At 43.4% G+C, this 20,154-nt stretch overlaps 1 protein-coding gene across 1 annotated transcript; it reads right to left on the reverse strand.

Annotated features, from left to right (window-relative positions):
• Positions 1-277: 277 nt before the first annotated feature.
• gosr1 (golgi SNAP receptor complex member 1) lies at positions 278-19,599 on the reverse strand. The gene is made up of 9 exons (XM_030381524.1): positions 19,518-19,599; positions 18,224-18,335; positions 15,932-16,019; positions 15,387-15,494; positions 15,111-15,202; positions 10,276-10,350; positions 4,062-4,091; positions 1,568-1,650; positions 278-1,216 (listed from the first exon to the last, which is right to left on the reverse strand). Exons 1-9 carry the CDS (start codon positions 19,549-19,551, stop codon positions 1,092-1,094), a joined length of 747 nt encoding a protein of 248 aa, XP_030237384.1. The 5' UTR covers positions 19,552-19,599; the 3' UTR covers positions 278-1,091.
• Between the last annotated feature and the right edge of the window lie 555 nt (positions 19,600-20,154).

Raw genomic sequence — 20,154 nt, forward strand, 5'->3', positions numbered from 1 at the left:
ACCTAATCATTTGAAACACTTCTATATTAAAGGACTTTGCTTTTAACACAACCATCGCTGTAACTTGACTTTACACTGCAGTTACAAATCAGAAATTCTGATTCTCTATATTAGATTTCTGAATAGAAACATGTTTGGTCTCAAATTATGAGCACAATGTTGTGATGTCCTAAATAATATAATTGGCCAATTGTATGATGGAATCTATATATAGGTTGAAAATGAGCAAACTCATTTTTGCCGTCAATATTAAATATTGACTTGACATTCTAGACACTTGGATTCATGACTCATTTTATTGATTTTGATTGACTAATTGCATTCATTGAAAGAAAGCTGCTTCTAGGGAAATGGCATAAGGAGAACGATATTTACAAACAGATATGGACACAAATTTGCTCTACAGAGAAAGTATACTTTTTAATTACACTTATATAAAGTTTACAGTGGAAAAACCACAGGGTTAATATGTACAGGTATATCCTCCTTCAATTTTGCCCCAAACTGAGAATAGTTAGCAATTATTGGAATAGAATATTTAATCTGAGCTCCCAATCACCATCATGTTCAGTATTTTTAAAAAATAAAATGCTTTGGGGTGTTAAGTAACTACCATTATAACACAATTTTGTACAGACTGAATAAGAATAATTTATTAATGCACATTTTAAAGTTCACATTGAACCATCCACCCAATTCTCCTGTCCAAAAACAATAATCCACTAAAGCCAACCACCTCCAAAAGCAAAAAAGGAAATCTTTGAGTGTCTTCATCCCCCCCCCCCCCCCCCCCCCCAGTAGAAACTCTTGCTGCAAATCATCAAGAGAATTCTTTAATATCAAGTCCCATAGTACTTTTGGTCTCCGGTCCTTTTTTTTGGGTGAATCATCCACCCGACGACAGCGGGCCGCCCACCTGTAATCCGAGTGCTGTGATAGGTCGACCCAGCAGCCGGGGGTCCTGGTGTCGGGGGGGGGGGGGGGGGGCTGCTGAATGTCCTGTGCGCCCGGCGACGTTCGCCGTGTCTAGCTTCAGTCTAGTCTCTGAGCGGCGGCGGCGTCGGCGACGCAGCGCTGGCTGGGCGCGGCCGTCAGTGGAAGGCGTACAGCAGCAGCAGGACGGTGCACACGCCAATCACCCCCCCCAGGATGAGCGAGTCCCGCCTCTTGCGCAGGTTGACCCGCTGGATGAGGTTGTTGATGGCCGGGAAGCGGTCTTTGGAGAGCGGGCGGTGAAGGAAGATAACGCAGTTCACAAGCATGGGACACGATTTTAATGACAAGCTTTAAAGGTGATGAAAATATGTGACGTCAGAAGAGGCAGATTATCAACGGCAAGCCATTGATCAACGGTCAATGGCTTGTAAACGCTAATCACACTCACACCTGGTGGTATAATAATGTCACCTTTAAACTCAAAGACTCACCCCTCCCCAAGACATATTTTTTCCGACATGGTTGATTGATCAATTGACCAATCCAAAATCAGCCATAAGCTAGATCTCTGAACAACTTCCCACTGACGTCCACACAGTCCCAATCAGTCACACATGGGGGCAAAGGATACTGGCCAGAGTGTTGACTTTTCCCTGTATAGACTTCAGAAAGCCTCTCTGGGACGTCATGTTTTCCTTGGTTGCCATGGCAATACTAGAGAGAGATGGAGAGACATGTAATTACAACTTTGCATATCCCAGTCAAGAGTTCTTCTATGCCGGACTGATCCAAGGGCTTTTACATTGCACAGGGTTGAGACCGAGGGAGACCTTGAGTTCAACACCGGGGTCCCCTGGTGTTGGGACGGGGAGGGACGCTATATGGGAGTAGTCACCGCCAGGAAGTCGGCTCTGCACCCACAGAGGGATTCAGTAGTGGGTGCTGCAGTTGTCATCCAAATAATATACTCCTTCAGCCTAGCGTGAGAGTGTGTGTTGCAGGGTAAAGTGCAGCGTGGTAGTTGGCAGGAGATGGGCTGCTCCTCCACTGGCCTACAGGGACATCCGTTACACGCTGATCAATAACCTACAAGACTCCCAGTCTCCCTCCCCAAGGTCACCCAGCCTGCCTCCCAGTCTGCCTCCCAGTCCGCCTCCCCCAGGTCTCCCAGTCTGCCTCCCCCAGGTCTCCCAGCCTGCCTCCCCCAGGTCTCCCAGCCTGCCTCCCCCAGGTCTCCCAGCCTGCCTCCCCCAGGTCTCCCAGTCTGCCTCCCAGTCTGCCTCCCAGTCTGCCTCCCAGTCTGCCTCCCCCAGGTCTCCCAGTCTGCCTCCCCCAGGTCTTGAATGTGGGTCTTAAATGGCTTTATTTAAATGAAGCGTTGACTCTGTTGAACCACCAAGTCGTGCCATCACACTATGGGCAGGGCCCGACCATAATATCAGTGTGTGCTGTCAAGTACAAGTGGGACAGGGTGTTTTGTTGGCAGAGGAACAACGTTGGCCGTGTTTGCAAAGGCTGCGCGTGCAAGGGGTTGCGTGTGTGTGTGTGCGCGAGTGGTTGTGTGTATACAGAATCCCATGGGGTGGGAACCTGCTGAGGGGACAGTCCCTACCCTCTGGGGGGGGGGGGGGGGGGGGCGTAGTGGATCAGGTTCGCCACAGTCAGAGAAACAACACTGCAGCCACTCTGGACTGCCTGTAGTGTTGTAATGCAATAGGGTACAAGGCGAAGCGATACGCCTCTCCTCCAACAATGTGTATCATACCGTTGTTTTATTAGTGTTTGGTTCCCATTTTGACTGCTCACTTTTCTCCAGCTTATTGTCCTTCAAAGTCCTCAGCATGGTTATCAAAAAGGCTTGGCGTTATTGAAAGTGAAGACTGGAGTTTGAACAGTTGGGATTCATTAATTAAATACTTTGCTGTGATATTAGTGATGAAATGGCGCTGGTCAAATAGTAGCAAAAATGTAACATGTCCTCTCCTAACCACTTTTCCTTGACCTCGATGGAGAACGTCATGGTGAAGATAGTAGCGGTGCCAAGAGAACCCTAATGCACTGACACTAGGCTAGGTATATTATACATTATATATACATTATTAAATTTATCCATTTGTTGTCACAGTGGTTTTATGCAGGCTGTATAACCGTGGACCACCCAGGGAAAAATGTTTCCTCACTACCAAGGTTGAAGTAGAAAATGAATACAGGCTTCCAGTTACAAGCTGTTCAAGAATGCTGCAAGCAGCAATACAGGGGCCAAGATATCAGCCATTTACGAACAGGTACGTTTGGAACTGGCACTGGACTTACACTACATAATAATGCTAATTACTGCATTAACTAATGTGTATTAATGGTTGCATCTAGATGGCAAAGCCATCCTGTGCCTAGCTTTACATCTTGCCAAAGGACTACAGCTGAAAATGTGCCTGCCTAAGACTGGCACATTTACAGAAATGTAGATGAATGTGCACCGTCCTTATAAATAAGGACAGTGCAAAAAATAAATAAATAAATGAATGAAATAAATGAAAATAAAGTGTTATCTTTGGTTGGTTCTTATGAATTGCTTTGGTGGTTTATATTGTGGATTCGTTCAGTCAAAGATTCAGTAATTTGGAGATGTGAGGCTAACCCACACAGCAGCAATCATAACAGCCTCATCTCCAGAGGGCCGGGCCACAGACAAACAAGCATGAACTCATGGCTGGGCTGTGGCTGGCTAAACCCACCAGGAGGTAGGCGAGGAGCAGGGAGAGGGTTTGAGTGAAGAAAGAGGGGGCTGACGTCATGCTACGGTCTTGCCTGGATGGGTGTTGAGCACAAGGAGTGCAGAGAGATGAATACACAGGGGCAGGAGGCAGAGCCGTGTTTGGATGGGGGCGGGAGGGACAACAGGGTTATAAAACAAATGAGCTGTGTGGAAGAGGACGGCGCCAGTGAGTTTTTAATCTGTTAAGAGTCGTTTCTTTGCACACAAACATTGGAATATGAGAAGAGGAGATTTATTTTAGCATAATATAATTTCGGGAGGATGCGGGGAGTGTAGGAAGCAGGCTTTGGATAATGCAAGGTATGCGGGGTGATATATGGTCCCTGGTGTCTAAGGAAGCAGCCCTTACCTTATTGTGTCATCCATCAGCCTGTCAGAGCTTCAGACCGAGGTTGGAGGGCAGGAGAGAAAAGAGAGAGAAGCTGGTTAGACGGTTGGTCTTTGCGCCGTACAGACAAGGTGCAGTTCCACATAAATCCATCAGACCATAGCTCAAACAGGGAGCTCTGAAGCAGGTTGGTGGTCACGTTAGATCACACATCTTTCTGGGTCCCCCATACACGGTAAGAACACTCTTTCAGATTAATTAAGTGCACATGTCGGCATTTTATAAAAAAAAAGTGGGGTGATTAAAAGGATCCTTCCCCGTTAAAAAAAATAAAAAAAACACAAAACATAAAGTATTAAACCATTAACAAGTGTTTACACAACGGTGAACAAACAAACAGGTAGTGAGTAACCATTTTTAGTTTTTTAAAGAAAGACATTTTAGCTACGCTATCGGCTTCCATGATTATTTTTCTACACAATTATATTTCAGTCGACATTTAATTAACACTGACTAGGTAGTCACAGTAACCATGGACACTTAAGTGGAAAGAATAAAATGTCTCAGTTTACATTTATTAAAGGCCATTGCTTTGTAGTCGCAAATCACAACAGGCATCACTATAAGTAGTAGCTCATCATTATTTTCCCTTAGCCTAACCAGTGAGGCAGGACCAATATTAAAATTGTCTCGCCGAATCAAACTGTTACACCATTTCTTTCGGTTTCGCAGAGGTCCAACTAATGCCACGTTCATTCATCTTTGAGACAGAGGTAGTTGCTGAAGATGTATTACACCAAGGAGACGAGCCGAGCCCAAGCTAATCGTAACTAATGATGCCCGGCCAATGCTGAGCACACACTTCCTGATTACTTGGCTTCCTCTGGTTAATCACAGCAGAATGCTCATTGGTCGTATGCAGCGTTGTGACTCTGCAGGTTTTCATCCAACACCAACAGCCGAACTCAAAGCCAAGTGGAAAGGAACGGTTACAGGGTAAGAAACACTGTCTCAGAACTTGCATAACTGGCACTTGCTTTAGCGAATGTGACATTCAGCTATTTCCAAACTAATTTTCCAATAACAGCCCCAACTGCCAAGACTGTGGACAGTTCACGGGATTAAGAGGGAGGCTGACGAGTCCAGAGGGAAAAGGGATGTCACACAAAACAGAGAGAGCATAAAAAAGGGATCGAAGAGCAAAAGCAAATCGGATGGGGAGTTTATCAACGTCTGTACGTGGGTGGAAGTGTCCACCCACATGTATGAAGATGCATGTCGGACAGATGAACGACAAATCACATATTAGCCCAGGCCACGGTCATTGACCTTCACTCAGCGAAAGGAGGGTGGATTGAGGTGGTCATCCAAGCGGATACTTCCACGGCTGGCCTGGCCTTTTGACAGGCAACATCATTCACAAATCAAGAGAACCAATATGAAAGTATGTGGAGGGAGAGAGCAAAGGGGTGGGACAGGTTTATATAGATCTTACTGGAACAAGGGAACCTCCATTTTATTGTCCACATTATTAGGTTTGGTTGTCATGCTGACCCCAGCCACCCACCCACCCCCACCCACACACACCTTGGTGGGGAGACGGTTGTTTTATCAGGACAGAAGAGCCTGGTGGTACTCGAGTGTCTGACGCCTACGGATAAATGCGTGTCCTTCAAAATCTACAGCTTTGGGAGGCTTGGCTTTCCCCTGATCATTGATGTTCTGCTGCAGTCATTAAATCTCTCTCCCTCTCTCCTTCTCTGCAGGTACAACTTTATGGTAGCTCTTGCAGATTAAATAAGTTTGAAATAAAAAATGTTCCGCGTTAACGTTAATTAGGTAATTCGCATACTTTATAATGACATTAACAGCCATCATATATAGTGTTGACATGCATCGATTTTAATTGTAATTATTTAATTAAAAGGACATAAAAGGTGATGAATTCCAATTTAAATTGATCCATTTCTCAAAAATATTCATCAACTGCACTTCTGTTGAAAGAAAAAAATAAAAACAATAGTTTGAGGAAACACTATTCTACAGAATCAGGACCCCTCATGACAAAAGAATCCCAGTGGAAGAAAATCAATAAACAACAAACCAACTATCGATCTCCGAATGAGTTAATACAATGATTCAGCCTATGGCAAACTAATGAAAACCCTTGCATTTGCAATCGTATGAATGTTATGAAACGGTCGTTGTTGTCAACACCGTTTGTGTCTCTTGGATAAATTACCGCTCATCGCCAAAGGTGTTTCCAAAGGTAACAAAACAGAAATCTTCAAGATCACCTTTGTAAAGAGACTGGTGTTCATCATAGAGCCCACAGCCTCTATCACAGTCTAAATCCAACACAACACAACACTGGTGTCTCATGTGCAGCTCTTTGCTCGGACACAATGAGAGAGCCCGTCCTGAACCGAGCAGCGATCGATACCAGCAGGCTTCCTTCCTTCCGACGGTGCACTTAATCTTCAGCCTGGAGCATGAGGTGCATGGTAAGGCGCGATGCAGTGTCTCCCTTAGGATTGTGCGACACTAGCATTAAGTGCGCTTTAAGACTTCAGCACATCTGCAGCATGTGAAAAGGAGAGCTGAAGGGTAGGCCAATTAAAAAGTTAATGATATTTTTGGCTTTCTTAAAGTGAGGTGAGCTTCAAGAGTTAAGCCCTTTAATGGAAAACCCTGATGTGATGTGGGGCATTAACTGTCTTTAGAGCATCAAGTCAGCTTCATAGTATATAGCGATTGCATTCTAGTATTAAAAAGAAACGACGTACAGCCAAAAGTATTGGACTCAACTTCTGGACTATGGGCTGACAATAATGTACACAGGTGGCTGTCAGCACCCTGGGCATCGCCTTAGCCGCAATGTCTGACATTATCATCCAATAACAGGACACAGCCCGTCATGGTTCAGTCGGCTCTTGTACCACAGCATCGTTGGTTAAGAAAACCTGATTCTGAGAGTCATTAATGTTCCAAGGGGTTGCATAAGGTAAAGAATAACCCAGATCTTACATCTAAATCAATGTTGGCAGCTTTGGTAAAAGCAGGATAAAGTCCAGGTAAATGTAAATGTAAATGGACTGCATTTATATAGCGCTTTTCTAACCATTGGCCACCCAAAGCGCTTTACAATATTGCCTCACATTCACGCACACATTCACACACCGACGGCGGAGTCAACCATGCAAGGCGACAGCCAGCTCGTCGGTGTTACAGGTGTTACACTAAATTGTACTTCAAGGTAAGCAAGCGTGTCGGTTGATTCCTTACGGAAGAGATACATTTGACAGGATGCCGTGACCACAGCCATTATGGCTGCTCCACTATGAACTCTTAATGGGCCTGCTCCTCCCGTCCTCTGATTTATTCATGAAAACACTTTACGGCAGAGAAATGGAAAAACACACAGAGCGAGGGAGACACGTACCAAGCTAGAAGGAGGGGGGGCGGGGTTAGAGGACACGTTCGGAGAGGAAAGGTTTGGAGAGGCTCTCTGCTACACTCAATGTTAACACTTGGAGAGGAAACCCAATGTCCAGTGTACCTGTAGGCATCGCTGCACAAGATGCCTAATATTAATGCCGCATTTCCAACGGAGGGTGCAGGGTCGGTTCAGTTCAGTTTGCAAAGGTACCGCACGGTTCGCGTTTCCACTGCCAAAAGTGGTCGTGATCCAGAGTGAGCCGTATTCGTCTCGCAGTACTCCTCCGTTGGGGTACTGAGACGCCTGAAAGGGTGCCGGCATGTTCGAGCTACACACGCCGTCCGTTGATTGGTCAACAGAATCGCACTTCCGTGCGACAGGGGGATAAATAAACAAACGCATTACTCGCGAGGTATTTCTGAACAGCTAAAAATTTGTTATTGAAGAAATGTCGCGCAAAAGTTTCCCGTCCTATTTTGTTGGTCTTTGTTCATTGTGCGCGTTCTTCTTTTTCCTTGGATTTATTGGCAGGCTACACCGTGTCTGGCTGCTATGAGATCACGATGCTTACGTAGCTGCCGCGGCTATCGCCATACGGCTTAAACCCTGCCCAACCAACGACGCTGAAGTTGGCATCCGATTCGCAGCATCCGATTCAGCAGCTGGTCCACTTTAAATCGGTCCTGATTGAAAACCACTACACCTAGACTCTTCAAATCTGGACTAAAATATCACAGTGAGGCTATACAATATAATAAACATAGTTACAGATTTGTGAAACCTTTTTTCTATTTGTGAAAATGCAATACAGGCTCATTTTAATGCTTTTTAGGGGTCCAGACTGCATTAGAACTGGTCCTGATTGAAAACCACTACACCTAGACTCTTCAAATCTAGACTAAATTATCACAGTGAGGCTATACATTATGTAAAACATAGTTTCAGATTTGTGAAACCTTTACCCTATTTGTGAAAATGCAATAAAGGCACATTTTAATGCTTTTCAGGGGTCCAAACCGCATTAGAACTGATCCTGATTAAAAACCACTACACCTAGACTCTTCAAATCTGGACTAAATTATCACAGTGAGGCTATACATTATGTAAAACATAGTTTCAGATTTGTGAAACCTTTAACCTATTTGTGAAAATGCAATGCGGTCTGGACCCCTAAAAAGCATTCAAATAAGCCTGTATTGCATTTTCACAAATATGGTAAAGGTTTCACAAATCTGAAACTATGTTTTACATAATGTATAGCCTCACTGTGATAATGTAGTCCAAATTTGAAGAGTCTAGGTGTAGTGGTTTTCAATCAGGACTGATTTGAAGATTCTAAGTGGTTTTCAAGCCGAATCGGATGCTGCGAATCGGATGCCAACTTCAGCGTCGTGCCCTACCATAAGGGTACAGTCGGCGGTGGAAACGCGAGCCATAACTGAGCTGGGCTATACCGCACCCGCACTACTTTGTCCGAAGCGTATCCGCTGCTGGAAAAGGGGCATAACAGTCTCTTTGATGGGATGCACCTAAAGTATGACAATTCACTGTTACCCTTTGCATAAACGCATCCACTAAATTACTCAAGAAGTAACAGCAAATATGGAACATGGAGAAATGATGACAGACTCATGGGGAAAGGGCGGGTTGCCTTGGTGAATAGCAGAAGTAAGCCTTCACTCCCTCTACTGGCTTGTGTAATTACAACCTTGGTAGGCTCCCCTCAATAGCGATTACACGGCACACAGAGTACAACTCTAAACCTGAGAGAGCGAGCGAGAGCCTGAGAACGCAGCCCTTAGAGAAAACCCAGAAACCCGTTTAGACCATTATTGTGGCGTGTAACACATTTCTTTGCTCCCCTCCCTTCTCCCTCTTTCCTGTCTCTGGCTCTAATAGGATAGATCATGTGTAACCCAACCCGCCTCTGCCGCTTCCTCTCGGCCACTGGTCAGGGTGAGGCACTTGATGGGCGGTGTTTTAATAGACTCATTTGTTTTCTTTATACCCCGTTCGATTCCACAGGGTTTGCCCGGGGAGGATGATTGATGTGGCCAAAGTACAGTACGGTATAATCCTGAGTTACGGGCTAATGTTTCCCCTGACGCCTGCACTCTGGGTGGTCTTGACGTGAACACAATGGAAACTCCAGCCTTAATTACCTTCAGTTTGCATTCATCCGAGTGCGTAGCCTTTGCATTTAAAATAGTTCCTTTTCTTACGTATATTCACACCTTTTATGGACCACCCGTGTTGTGGACCACTATTTCTGCCGACACAAACAATATGTGCTAGTTTTGGTGGTTATGGGGTAATTGAGGCTTTACTCCTCTGACGGGCCGTGGCGGGAAACGAATTGAGAGCCGTAGAGAAAGTAGCGATACAACGCTTTAATGGCTCCTGGCTACGCCCAATTTATCAGCTGGGATAAAACTTCTCAAGGCTACAGCATATTGCCCATGATGAATGCTGCTCAGTGCTGCATCCGAGCAGTTTGTGTGCAGCCTGCTGCCACCACGATCCACTGCTCTGACACACAACACCAACACACATACAGACTCACACACACACACACACACACACGGATGGAGTGCACAGTTTGACATTTGGAACTTAATTAGAAACAGTGGGGTCACGATATGATTCATCGACATTCGTTAACACGATAGAGGTTTCCTTTTTATAAATGACACTGTGAGGTTATGTACATGATAGGTGTGTGAGATAGCAGCCGAAAACAGTTGTGATTCAAGATAGAGCAGGCGGAAGTTAACACTTAAAGTAACTGGAACTTACTTTCTCAGGTGTTCATGTTCCTTCAGAAACAGCTCTGTTCTCCGGTTGTTGACTCCAGAGCCACTCTTGTATGTTCTAAGGAGAAAAGAGTTAGTGATAATGAGCTGCAGCACTGTGCACCGTCATGGAACAGGGTGTTGGACAACAGAGGACTGGAGTGGTGCACAAATAAACAAGAGCATGATAAATACAGGGTATTATTCTCCCTCAGCTATGCTCAGCAGTCCGTTTATTCATCTTTAAAGTTTGAGGAATTCATGAATTAATCACTAGGTCATCTAAATTGGCATCAACACGTGCTTGACAACATGACTATATAAACTATATAAGTTAACTAAAATAATCAAATTGATTTGGTTAACCATTGACTACACTGAGACTAGAGGCCAACAGTTGAATTTAGGATTTCCTAGCTGCCGCAACACCTCTGTAACCACCAGCGTTGTTTATCCTTCAGTACAGCCAGCCATACCATCTCCTTTAAAGAGGTCTTTGAGACAGCATGAATAATATAAGAGGCAAGTGGAAAAACTAGATATAGATAATGGACAACAAACCAAGTAGGCTGTCCACGAAGACTACTAGGCACTTCATAATAAAGGCTTGAAATTCAATTTGGTACGGCTGAAATAAAATGCTTCAACATTTGCAGATCTAATGGCAGGAACTATTTGATAATTGATCGACCGTTCCTAGCATCTCTGTGGGTTAAGAGTTATGTGTGCAACAATGCATTGATTCCATCCCAATATTGACAGCACCACGCAATCATACAGTATGTTAAAGAGCTGGGCACGAATAATGCAGTGGTCTCCCATCTCTTAGCCAATCACCAAACAAGGATGTCTGGTATTGCTAGAATGTGGTTTGCGGAGAAACCAGCATGAGGAGGATACAACACACAGGAGACAACTAAAATATAAACTATTGTGAAATACGTCCTCGAAACCATAACAACAAGACAGACAAACGAGTTGATGCCAACACTGATAGAGCCGTCTCTCTCCCAGGGGACTGAAGACATGCTACTAGTCAGCCATGCTGGTAGCCAGCCATGCTAGTAGCCAGCCATGCTAGCGCAGGCTGGGTCTTATTTAAACTGACGCTGACTGACATGTTGATCATCCGGGCGGGGCTTTTAAAAGGGCAGCCATGTGATTCACAGTGGAGCCGTCATGCGTCCTGCTGACATTTATAGCGCAGCAGCAATAGGGGAGCAGTAGATCTTAACAGGACCGGGCTGTACCGTGATACAGATTGGGACGTCAGTGTATATCACGCAGCATGTCGGGGGAGATTTGAAGGCACACAGGACCAACATGCACTACTTCTGATAATAAAAAGGTGTTCACAGGATCAATACGGTCACCTACTGATGGTAAAAAGGGTGTTCACGGGATCAATATGGCCAACCGTTCATAAATAGTTGTTCACACAGGACCAAGATGGCCTCCTACAGCTCCTAAGGTGTCCGCAAACATTGATTCATTTAAAATGCTCTGCATCCTAAATGAAGGAATGAGGGATGGACATGCGCTCACATTCTATTGGCTCCAACACACTTGCAGAGCAGCATGCTGCTCATTGCACAGCTTCATTGCACGTGAACACCAGAGCAGAGGGCTCTACTGACCTCTGCCAGTCAAAGATGGTAAGGGCTTCAGCGGAGCCATGGATTGGCTCACCACACTATTTTGAATATTTAACACTATTAAAATAGTTTAAAGTAGCAACAAATTTAGAAAAAAATTTAAATGTTGATGCGTCCTACAAAAGATTGAACTAGTATATATACTATAGTTAGGCATGCATATTGTGTCCCTCAAGCCTTAAAGGCTTCAGAAGCCTGGTCTGGTAACTCATTAGGTCCACATATCGATTTTTAATTCATTTATAGAACCCCCTATTCTTCCTCATGTCAACATCCGCTTGCCCTTATCAGATCGTATCTACAAAACATTATTTATTCTTGTTTAGTACTTTCCACTAGAAACATTCTTCTTGTTGGCTCTGCGAGCAAACTATTTAACTATAGTTCAACGGCTCATACGAGAGGTTCTCAGGGCGGACTGGGCGCGGCTTTAATACTGCAACCCCCGCGCTGCTCCAGGACCTGGCAGCAGAAGTGTGGGCACAGCTCATAGATTCGGATCCTGGCTTCAGCTCGCTTCTGCGGTAAGTGGGGTGATTCCAGTCAACCTCAAATGACATCCAGAAGATGTAAGCATGCATTCTTCATACCAATAATAATCTAGTAAGCAACAAGATAACCGACCTGGTTTAGCCTTACAGCATATGAATAACTAAAGCCCCCTAGCACTGTGTGGAGGCAGGCTCCTCCTCTTGTGGCGAGTGGGGCAGGCACCCGTCTGCTTCTGATGCTCATTATTAAGCAAAGTGCACCGTCCACAACAACAGCTCATTTCAATGCATTAAATTCACCAGCACCGGGCAAATTACCTTAACTAATTCGATTTAATGAGTGGTTATGCCAAGATGTATTGGACCATCCAAATGATGTGATCGACTAATGGACTGTTAATGACTACAAATAAACAAAAATCTTTACCTAACTTAACCGGCTGCACAGGAAGAACGTATGTTAGACCGCCCTCTGTAAAGTGTCTTTGGGGCTCTTAAGAAACACAATTCTGCATCAGTACAATTGTTGCACTCAAATAACTAAAGTATCACCACGCACGACACGGTTAGCTAATGGTCCCGAATGGTTGGGGTTAAATCAAAAGTAAATGTGGTCAAAAAAAAGCACAAAAAAAATAAAGAGCTACACAAGAGCTTTGTTGGATCAGAATAATAATTATAGTGACAACGAGGTTACCAAGAGAGACAGCAACACTGTCAGCCAAAGAAGGGACACACCCTGTGCTACAGCAACCTTTCTGCCTGACTGACTGGATGGATGTCCAGTTTCTGATTAAGTGGCTATCGTGAGAGCTGACAGGTTTTACACTAGCCAAGAGTCAAACAGGCCCTGTGGAAATCAAACCCATTTTCATCAGATTGTTGAAGGGAGGTTGTTGGCCCTGCAACCGTCATTCAGCTTTCTGAAAAGTGTAGTGTAATTTTCGTAGAATTACCGTTTTCAGAATTGTATTGTCATAGACAATTATCAGAATTTGCATAATAGTGCTTCAGTCTCCCACACTTGCAACACAGTGGTTTCTTTAGTCTTGAACTTGAAGATAAAAACCCCTCAATTATGCCTGTCAGCTTAGGGAAACATTTACAGGGCACCCTTAGTTATTTCTAGCTGATGCAAACCCTGAAAATGTAAGAGTGTACATCATAAATAACAGTACAATAAAATGTAAGATGCGGGAGAAATGGCTCTTATCAGGTAGACTTTCACTCAATGGGGCCTAATAGAAATAAACTCCCTTTAGGTTGTGTTGAAATAAATCCAAACACCTTTCAAAGGCAGTGTAAGCAATATTGGATCCAAAACAATGAGAGGTAAGTTTGGAAGATTAATGAGATTGAAACAGATTTGTCTGCTTGGCCACTAGCAGCACACTTGAGGGATCTATAGGAAGCGTGCATTGGTCTTCTTCGAGCACAGTGCCTCAGAAATCAATAAGTCATTACCAAAAAAACAACCCGACTCACTCTCAAATCCGTCGTTCTGACTAGAGGACCATGTTCATCAGGGCTTATTATTGACCAGGTGTTCCCAATCCCCATCACCTTCCTGTGCTCACAGAGGTTTGTATTTCACTGTATGAATGGTCAGTAGCAGCCATTCCTACTGAATGAGTAGCCTGACAGCCAACCTGACACCCTACCTTCAAAGACAACTTTGAAAGTACTTCCTTAGGGTCTATAAACCCTCGACGTACAAGCAGTCAACATCGAGAATATCCCAGAATCCACAAAGCTTTGGCATCAACTCAACTATTAAAAAAAAAAATATATATATTTTTTAAACAAATTACAAATACAAATGTATAAGCTGAAAAGAACCATCATATAGTTGTATACGCAGGTAGGGTACTTTATATGCAAACCCTGAAAATACACTTGCCATTTTAACTAAGGCTCTCTCGGCTCTACCATAGGTACTTGGGGGGATTACAGTGATAATCAGTGCTCAAGTTCAGGCACTGCAAACCCAAGTGTGCAATTCCCATCACTGGGCCTGTGACCACGCACAGTGGGGCCCACAAACAATGGCCCTACAGAGCTCCAGGTCCCAATGCTACTGCATTGTCTGCATTTACACAACTGGCTGTCGTCACTCTCCAGTATTCTGCCCTTCCTGAATTGAGACGCACATACGAGTATCTCCTCAAAAAGCATTGCAAGCTGGCTGATTTTCTTTGACCTTCAACTGTATAGTTGTAGTTGGTGACTTAACGTAAAAAAACGTAGCAAAAACATGAAATATGTTTAATAGAGTAACTTTGCAATTTTCAGTGACATGTTCAAGCTTTGGCAGGACCTTCGATCAATTTGGCCACTTTTCTTATGTTTTCCATGACGGAAAACACTCAAAACACACAAAATAAAGCTTTGGAGCTTAATTTAATGGAGAATTACCTAAATGAGCTAGAACTATAGGTCCCTATTTGGTATGTAGAATTATTTGATACGTGAATAAGTGAAAAAATGTTTAGGATTCATTTATTAATCATATGATAAATTAATCATATATGGTTGGTAGTTGGTAACCAACTATTAAAAAAAAATAATAATAATAATCCGAGAATAAAGAAGCACTACTAATTGTACCTGATAGAAAGGAACATCAATGCAATCAGCTGATAGCTTACACAAGCTCGACAATTAGTAAGAAAAGTTCATGATTTGACACTTACTCAATGTCTTTCCGGACGGAGCCAAGAAGGTCTTCCCTTTCGCGGATAGCCAAGAAGTTGCCTTTGGTTTTGTGAAATTCATGTGTATAATCCTGAGAGAAAATACATAAAAGGGTAGAGAAGTTAGCATATTCATCACTTCAATTTTGCAAATAAATATATAGATGAAGGCAAGTCTTGAATTTGATGTGAAAGTGTAGAAAATAGTGTGTCTGTATTTCAATGGAGTTTCAAAAAGTTCAAAAAGAAAACAAGACAGGAAAGACAGAAAACAACCTGCAGTATGTCTCGGTGTCTCTGCAGTGTGTGCATTAGGGCGGCATTGAGAGATGATGCTCCCGGGGTGCTCGTGTACTCTGCCATCTTGTCATTGACTCCAGTGAGCTGGGAAAGGGATGGGAAGATGACTGAATACTGGAGGGCAGACAAACATGCTCATAAAACGAAGACATATCTCCAGTGGAGGTTGAAAACTCTGGGTAAAGAAAGCAAAGCATAAGTCCTTGATGCACCCATGCAGTGAACCATCTCACAGTATAGTCATTAGTAATACCCCGATAACTACTTGAGCATATCCAGATGCCGACTCACTACACTGGGGGAGTTTATGAATATGTCCCCCTCTACATCATGGACTATTAAGCCTAACCCAAGCTAATTGGATTCACACATGCACAAACAAATTAAATCCCACAATTAATTTGTCCTTAAACATTAAAACACCAGGGTTATTAAATCTCTGTCTTGAAGGGAACTACTACCAAGCCCTACCATTTTTTTGGATTACTTTTATTTTGGCTTAAGAACACCAGTACAATTACCTTTGCCAGCAGCTGCTCAATCTCAACTGACATTGTGTCAAACATTCTGTCTTGGCTTGAGTTGTTAAGTAGAGGCGTGGTGTCTGACCTAAGGAAATCGAAAAATAAAATGTGTTTAAAGGATGAGTCAATAACATGTTTACTTGGCCATGTTATACATAATTCAAATTGATATATCATATTGCATTTTGTGTTGTATTTTATTGGATTAATCTGTCAATGTAAAATTATACTTGCCATATATACACTGCTGATTATCTACATTGCAAACAATTATAAAGTTATTAGATCTTAAAATAAATTGCAGACATGGACCTTGTCCCCCAATAACAGTCACACTACACCAAGTTATCACATTGTATTTTAAAAACTAATATGAATTGATGGACCGTCATTTTTGGACTATAAACCGCGACTTTTTTCCCATTTTTCGATTCTGCGGTTTATATAAGGGTGCGGCTAATCTATGTATTTTTACATCTAACGGCCACTCGGAAAATTTGTATTCGAAGCTTAAATCAGTATTCGGAGCTTCGTTGTTTTTTTTCCCCACGTACGTGACGTTACCAGAGCGTGGGAGGCAAACTATAAGCGTCAGCGACACCAAGCAGAGAAGCGAGAGAGGTGGAGGAAGAATAGATATCTTGTTTCCCTTTACTTTGTAACACAACATTAGCGGGATCTCGGGAGGAAAAGTAATACTTTCCCAAATGGGGGTCATCCCTATGTTCCCCGCTTTTCCCAAAAAGGGTCCTATGTTCCCCTGTAGCCATACATACCGGGGAGCATAGGACCCTTTTTGGGAAAAGCGGGGAACATAGGACCCTTTTCTGGGAAAGGGTCCTACTATGTTCCCCGCAATCTATAAATCTTTAAAAATATTTAAACTTTGACACGACATTCACGTGATGACAGCCAATCGGCGTTAAACAGCGTGGCCACTGAGTGACATGTGTAACGTAACAGCCAATCAGCGTTCAACCGGCCAACTCAGTGCAGTGCAGTCCGGGGTGAACTGCAGCATGGAGGAGAAAGTGATTGTTGCCGTTTGCGACTCCCGGAGCTCTTTATATAATAGTAGGCCTATATAATATAATATAATTGTATAATAATATCACGTCCAAAAGCTCTGTGCGCCTCCGGATGGCCGTAGCGCGGGGAGCTCTCGTAGGGATTGGGCTTCTCAGGGTTTGTTTACCGGCGTATGAATAGACTGCGTCAGGTTCTCCGACGTCTCTCCCTCTTCCTCAAAAGGTAAAGACATGCAATGGTAGTTATCTCGGCCGGAATTTGGCAGTAATGGTGGAAAAAGTAACAGACCGGGGAACATAGAACCCTTCTTTTGAAAAAGGGTCCTATGTTCCCTGGTCACATACCCTGCATATCGGGGAACATAGGACCCTTTTTGGGAAAGGCGGGGAACATAGGACCCTTTTTTTAAAAAAGGACCCTTTTTTTAAAAAAGGGTCCTATGTTCCCCAGTCTCATACAAAGAGGGGAACATAGGACCCGGGGAACATAGGACCCGGGGAACATAGGACCCGGGGAACATAGACACGCTCCAACGAAATGCTTTTTTTTAGATTAGTTTGTTTACGTTCGCTGTACAGCGCCGCGCCAATCAACTGTGACTGGCTTGCTGCAGAGCGTGAGCGCCTTGGGAATACCCGGGACAATATAATGGATATAATATGGACACATAAGAAAATCAATATTTGGTATTTGTTATGGATTTATTGTACAAGTTCCCTGAAAAGATGCACGTTCCAGGATATATTGAAAAGCTCCCGTAAGGGCTGAGATGGCAGAGGACAGCTGATTTGGAACGGAACAACAGCTGTTCGTTTTCACGGGGAAAAACGAAGGAACTTCAACCTACTTAGGCCTACTAATTAACGTTCAAAAGCTATTAAATATTCAACAAAATATGCAGATACTGTCAAAATCGGTTCCGGGGAATATATAGGGATTATTAATGTTGTTTTTGATGGTGTTTTTGTCTGGAAAGAGTATTTGAATTTTCGCTTGGAAAAACCAACGAGTATTCAAAGTCAGAAAAATGGCATTCGGGCCAGCCCTAATGGTAATTAAACATTAAATCACCTGCGGCGTATAGTCCAGTGCGGCTTATATATGTACACATCATTCAATTGAGCTGCTGTGGCTTATAATCCGGTGCGCCTTAAAGTGCGGAAAATACGGTAGTAGTTTATTGTTGTATGTCACAATATTGGAACAATAACAATTGTAACTTATTCGAGAAATAATGGAAAATAATGTGTGTGGCCTTACGAATCTCCTCTGCGTCCATCCCTGGAAGTGGTGTAACTGGTGCACAGCTTACTGAAGGACACAAGCTTCAGGTCCAGCTCATTCTCCAGCTGCCTGGCATGCTTCCGCAGGTCTGTGGGCACAAAAAACAGCATTAGAGAACATGGCGACGGTTAACATATCACGTCCATAAAGGCTAGTCCCTCAGCTGGTTTCAGTTGGACGTTTATCATAAAAGGTAGAGACCTGCTCTCATTGCCCTTTTCCAATGGAGATGGACATGTATTGAAAAAGGAAAATACCTAATCATCTCATTGGAAGGCGGCATGCTGGACCTCATCTAGGTAAACTTCTGGTGGCATACTAGCAGGTATGCCCTCAGAAATGTATCTAGATGAGGTGAGATGAGAATGGACTATATATCCATTCAGATTCTCCCCATCACAAAGAATAAACTAAGCTATTGATTAGTTAAAACATATTCGATTGTAAAATGTTTGACATTCCAACGCCAGAGCTTATTGATACGCAAGAAGAAGGTTGTGGACTCGACATCACTGATGTACGATATAATCAAGCCTAACCCTGAAATCAGCAACAACAGGCTGTTTCCTACAGGGTTCAGAGTGAGTTTGGAGTTTAGTAGAAGCTGTGCTTCTGAATAACAGGTCTCCAGTGTTGCCCTGTCTTCGCACAGGTAGCTTGTAGCCGCAAGCGACTCAGAGGACATTCGCATCACGACCGATTAGTCCAAACTCCCTCCATTCAGGGACCTGTTCATGAAAATATAAGTCTCACCTGGTTGTATTTAATGGATATAACCTCATCAACATTGCACCTCTGTGGACAGCTTCGGTACTCCTTTTTTTTTTATCTGAAAGCCTTTGGTTTCACAAAAGTCCACGTTTGTCAAAGGGAAAGTGGCTCATACATGACAAACGTTGTTATTTATGGAACCAAAAAAGGCATGCAGATACAAAGACGACGACCCAAGCTGTCAGTAGGTGCACTATGGGAGAGTTGATCGCCATTACATACAATCACACCAATTATATTGCCATTAATAGGGCACTCCATGGAGGGAATTGCGACTAAGAAGAGGTCGCAAAACGCGAACGTCCTTTTATACGCTTGCGGCTAGTTAGCTTGCGTCCATCTGAACTCGGTTGGCCCTGAAGAGACATGGGTTATACACCGGAAACTGCTAGTCTGTTGCCAGAACACTCCGCTTTATGGCTGAACATCATATTATACTTCAGAAACCACACATAGAACATGAATAAAGTGAGTTTGTGTAATCTTAATGCCACCTCACCTTCCCAGTAGTTGCTGCTTCCTACTCCTGCCATCTTTGTTGTCGGCTACGTCAGCACCTCAACGTCACGTGTCAGTAAAACACATGTTGATGACTCGACGGCGCCCCGCAGTGGCCATAGATGTCACATGTGGCTGACTCCATGCTGACCCCACGTGGCGATAGATGGCTACTCCTGTACTCCTGGCTACATTACTTAATACCATTGCAAATATATATGACGCACTAATGCTCTTTTTTGTGTTTATTTGAAATGTAGGCCTGGTGTACCTGTTTTGCTTACTTGAAATGTAGGCCTAAATGCACTTTGTGTTTATTTGAAGTGTAGGCCTAAAGTTCCTGTTCTGCTTACTTCACATGTAGGCCTTATGCACTTTTTTATGTTTACTTGAATTGCAGGCCTAATGTACCTGTTTTGTTTACTTGAAATATTAATATGCGTTACTTTGTCTTACTAGTTTTTCATGGTTAAAAGTAAGCTATTTGGAAATTGAAAATAAATACACATGAAATTATAAGGTAATATGCCGTGTTGATTGTATTTGACAAAAGAAGGCTATTAGAGCGTGGTAGGACCTTTCTTGGAAGGAATTTTTAGTAACTGGACCTTGTTCAATTTTAATTGAAGACCCCTGGT

This window comes from Gadus morhua, chromosome 16 (genome assembly GCF_902167405.1).
Source record: "Gadus morhua chromosome 16, gadMor3.0, whole genome shotgun sequence".
Classification (NCBI taxonomy): domain Eukaryota; kingdom Metazoa; phylum Chordata; class Actinopteri; order Gadiformes; family Gadidae; genus Gadus; species Gadus morhua.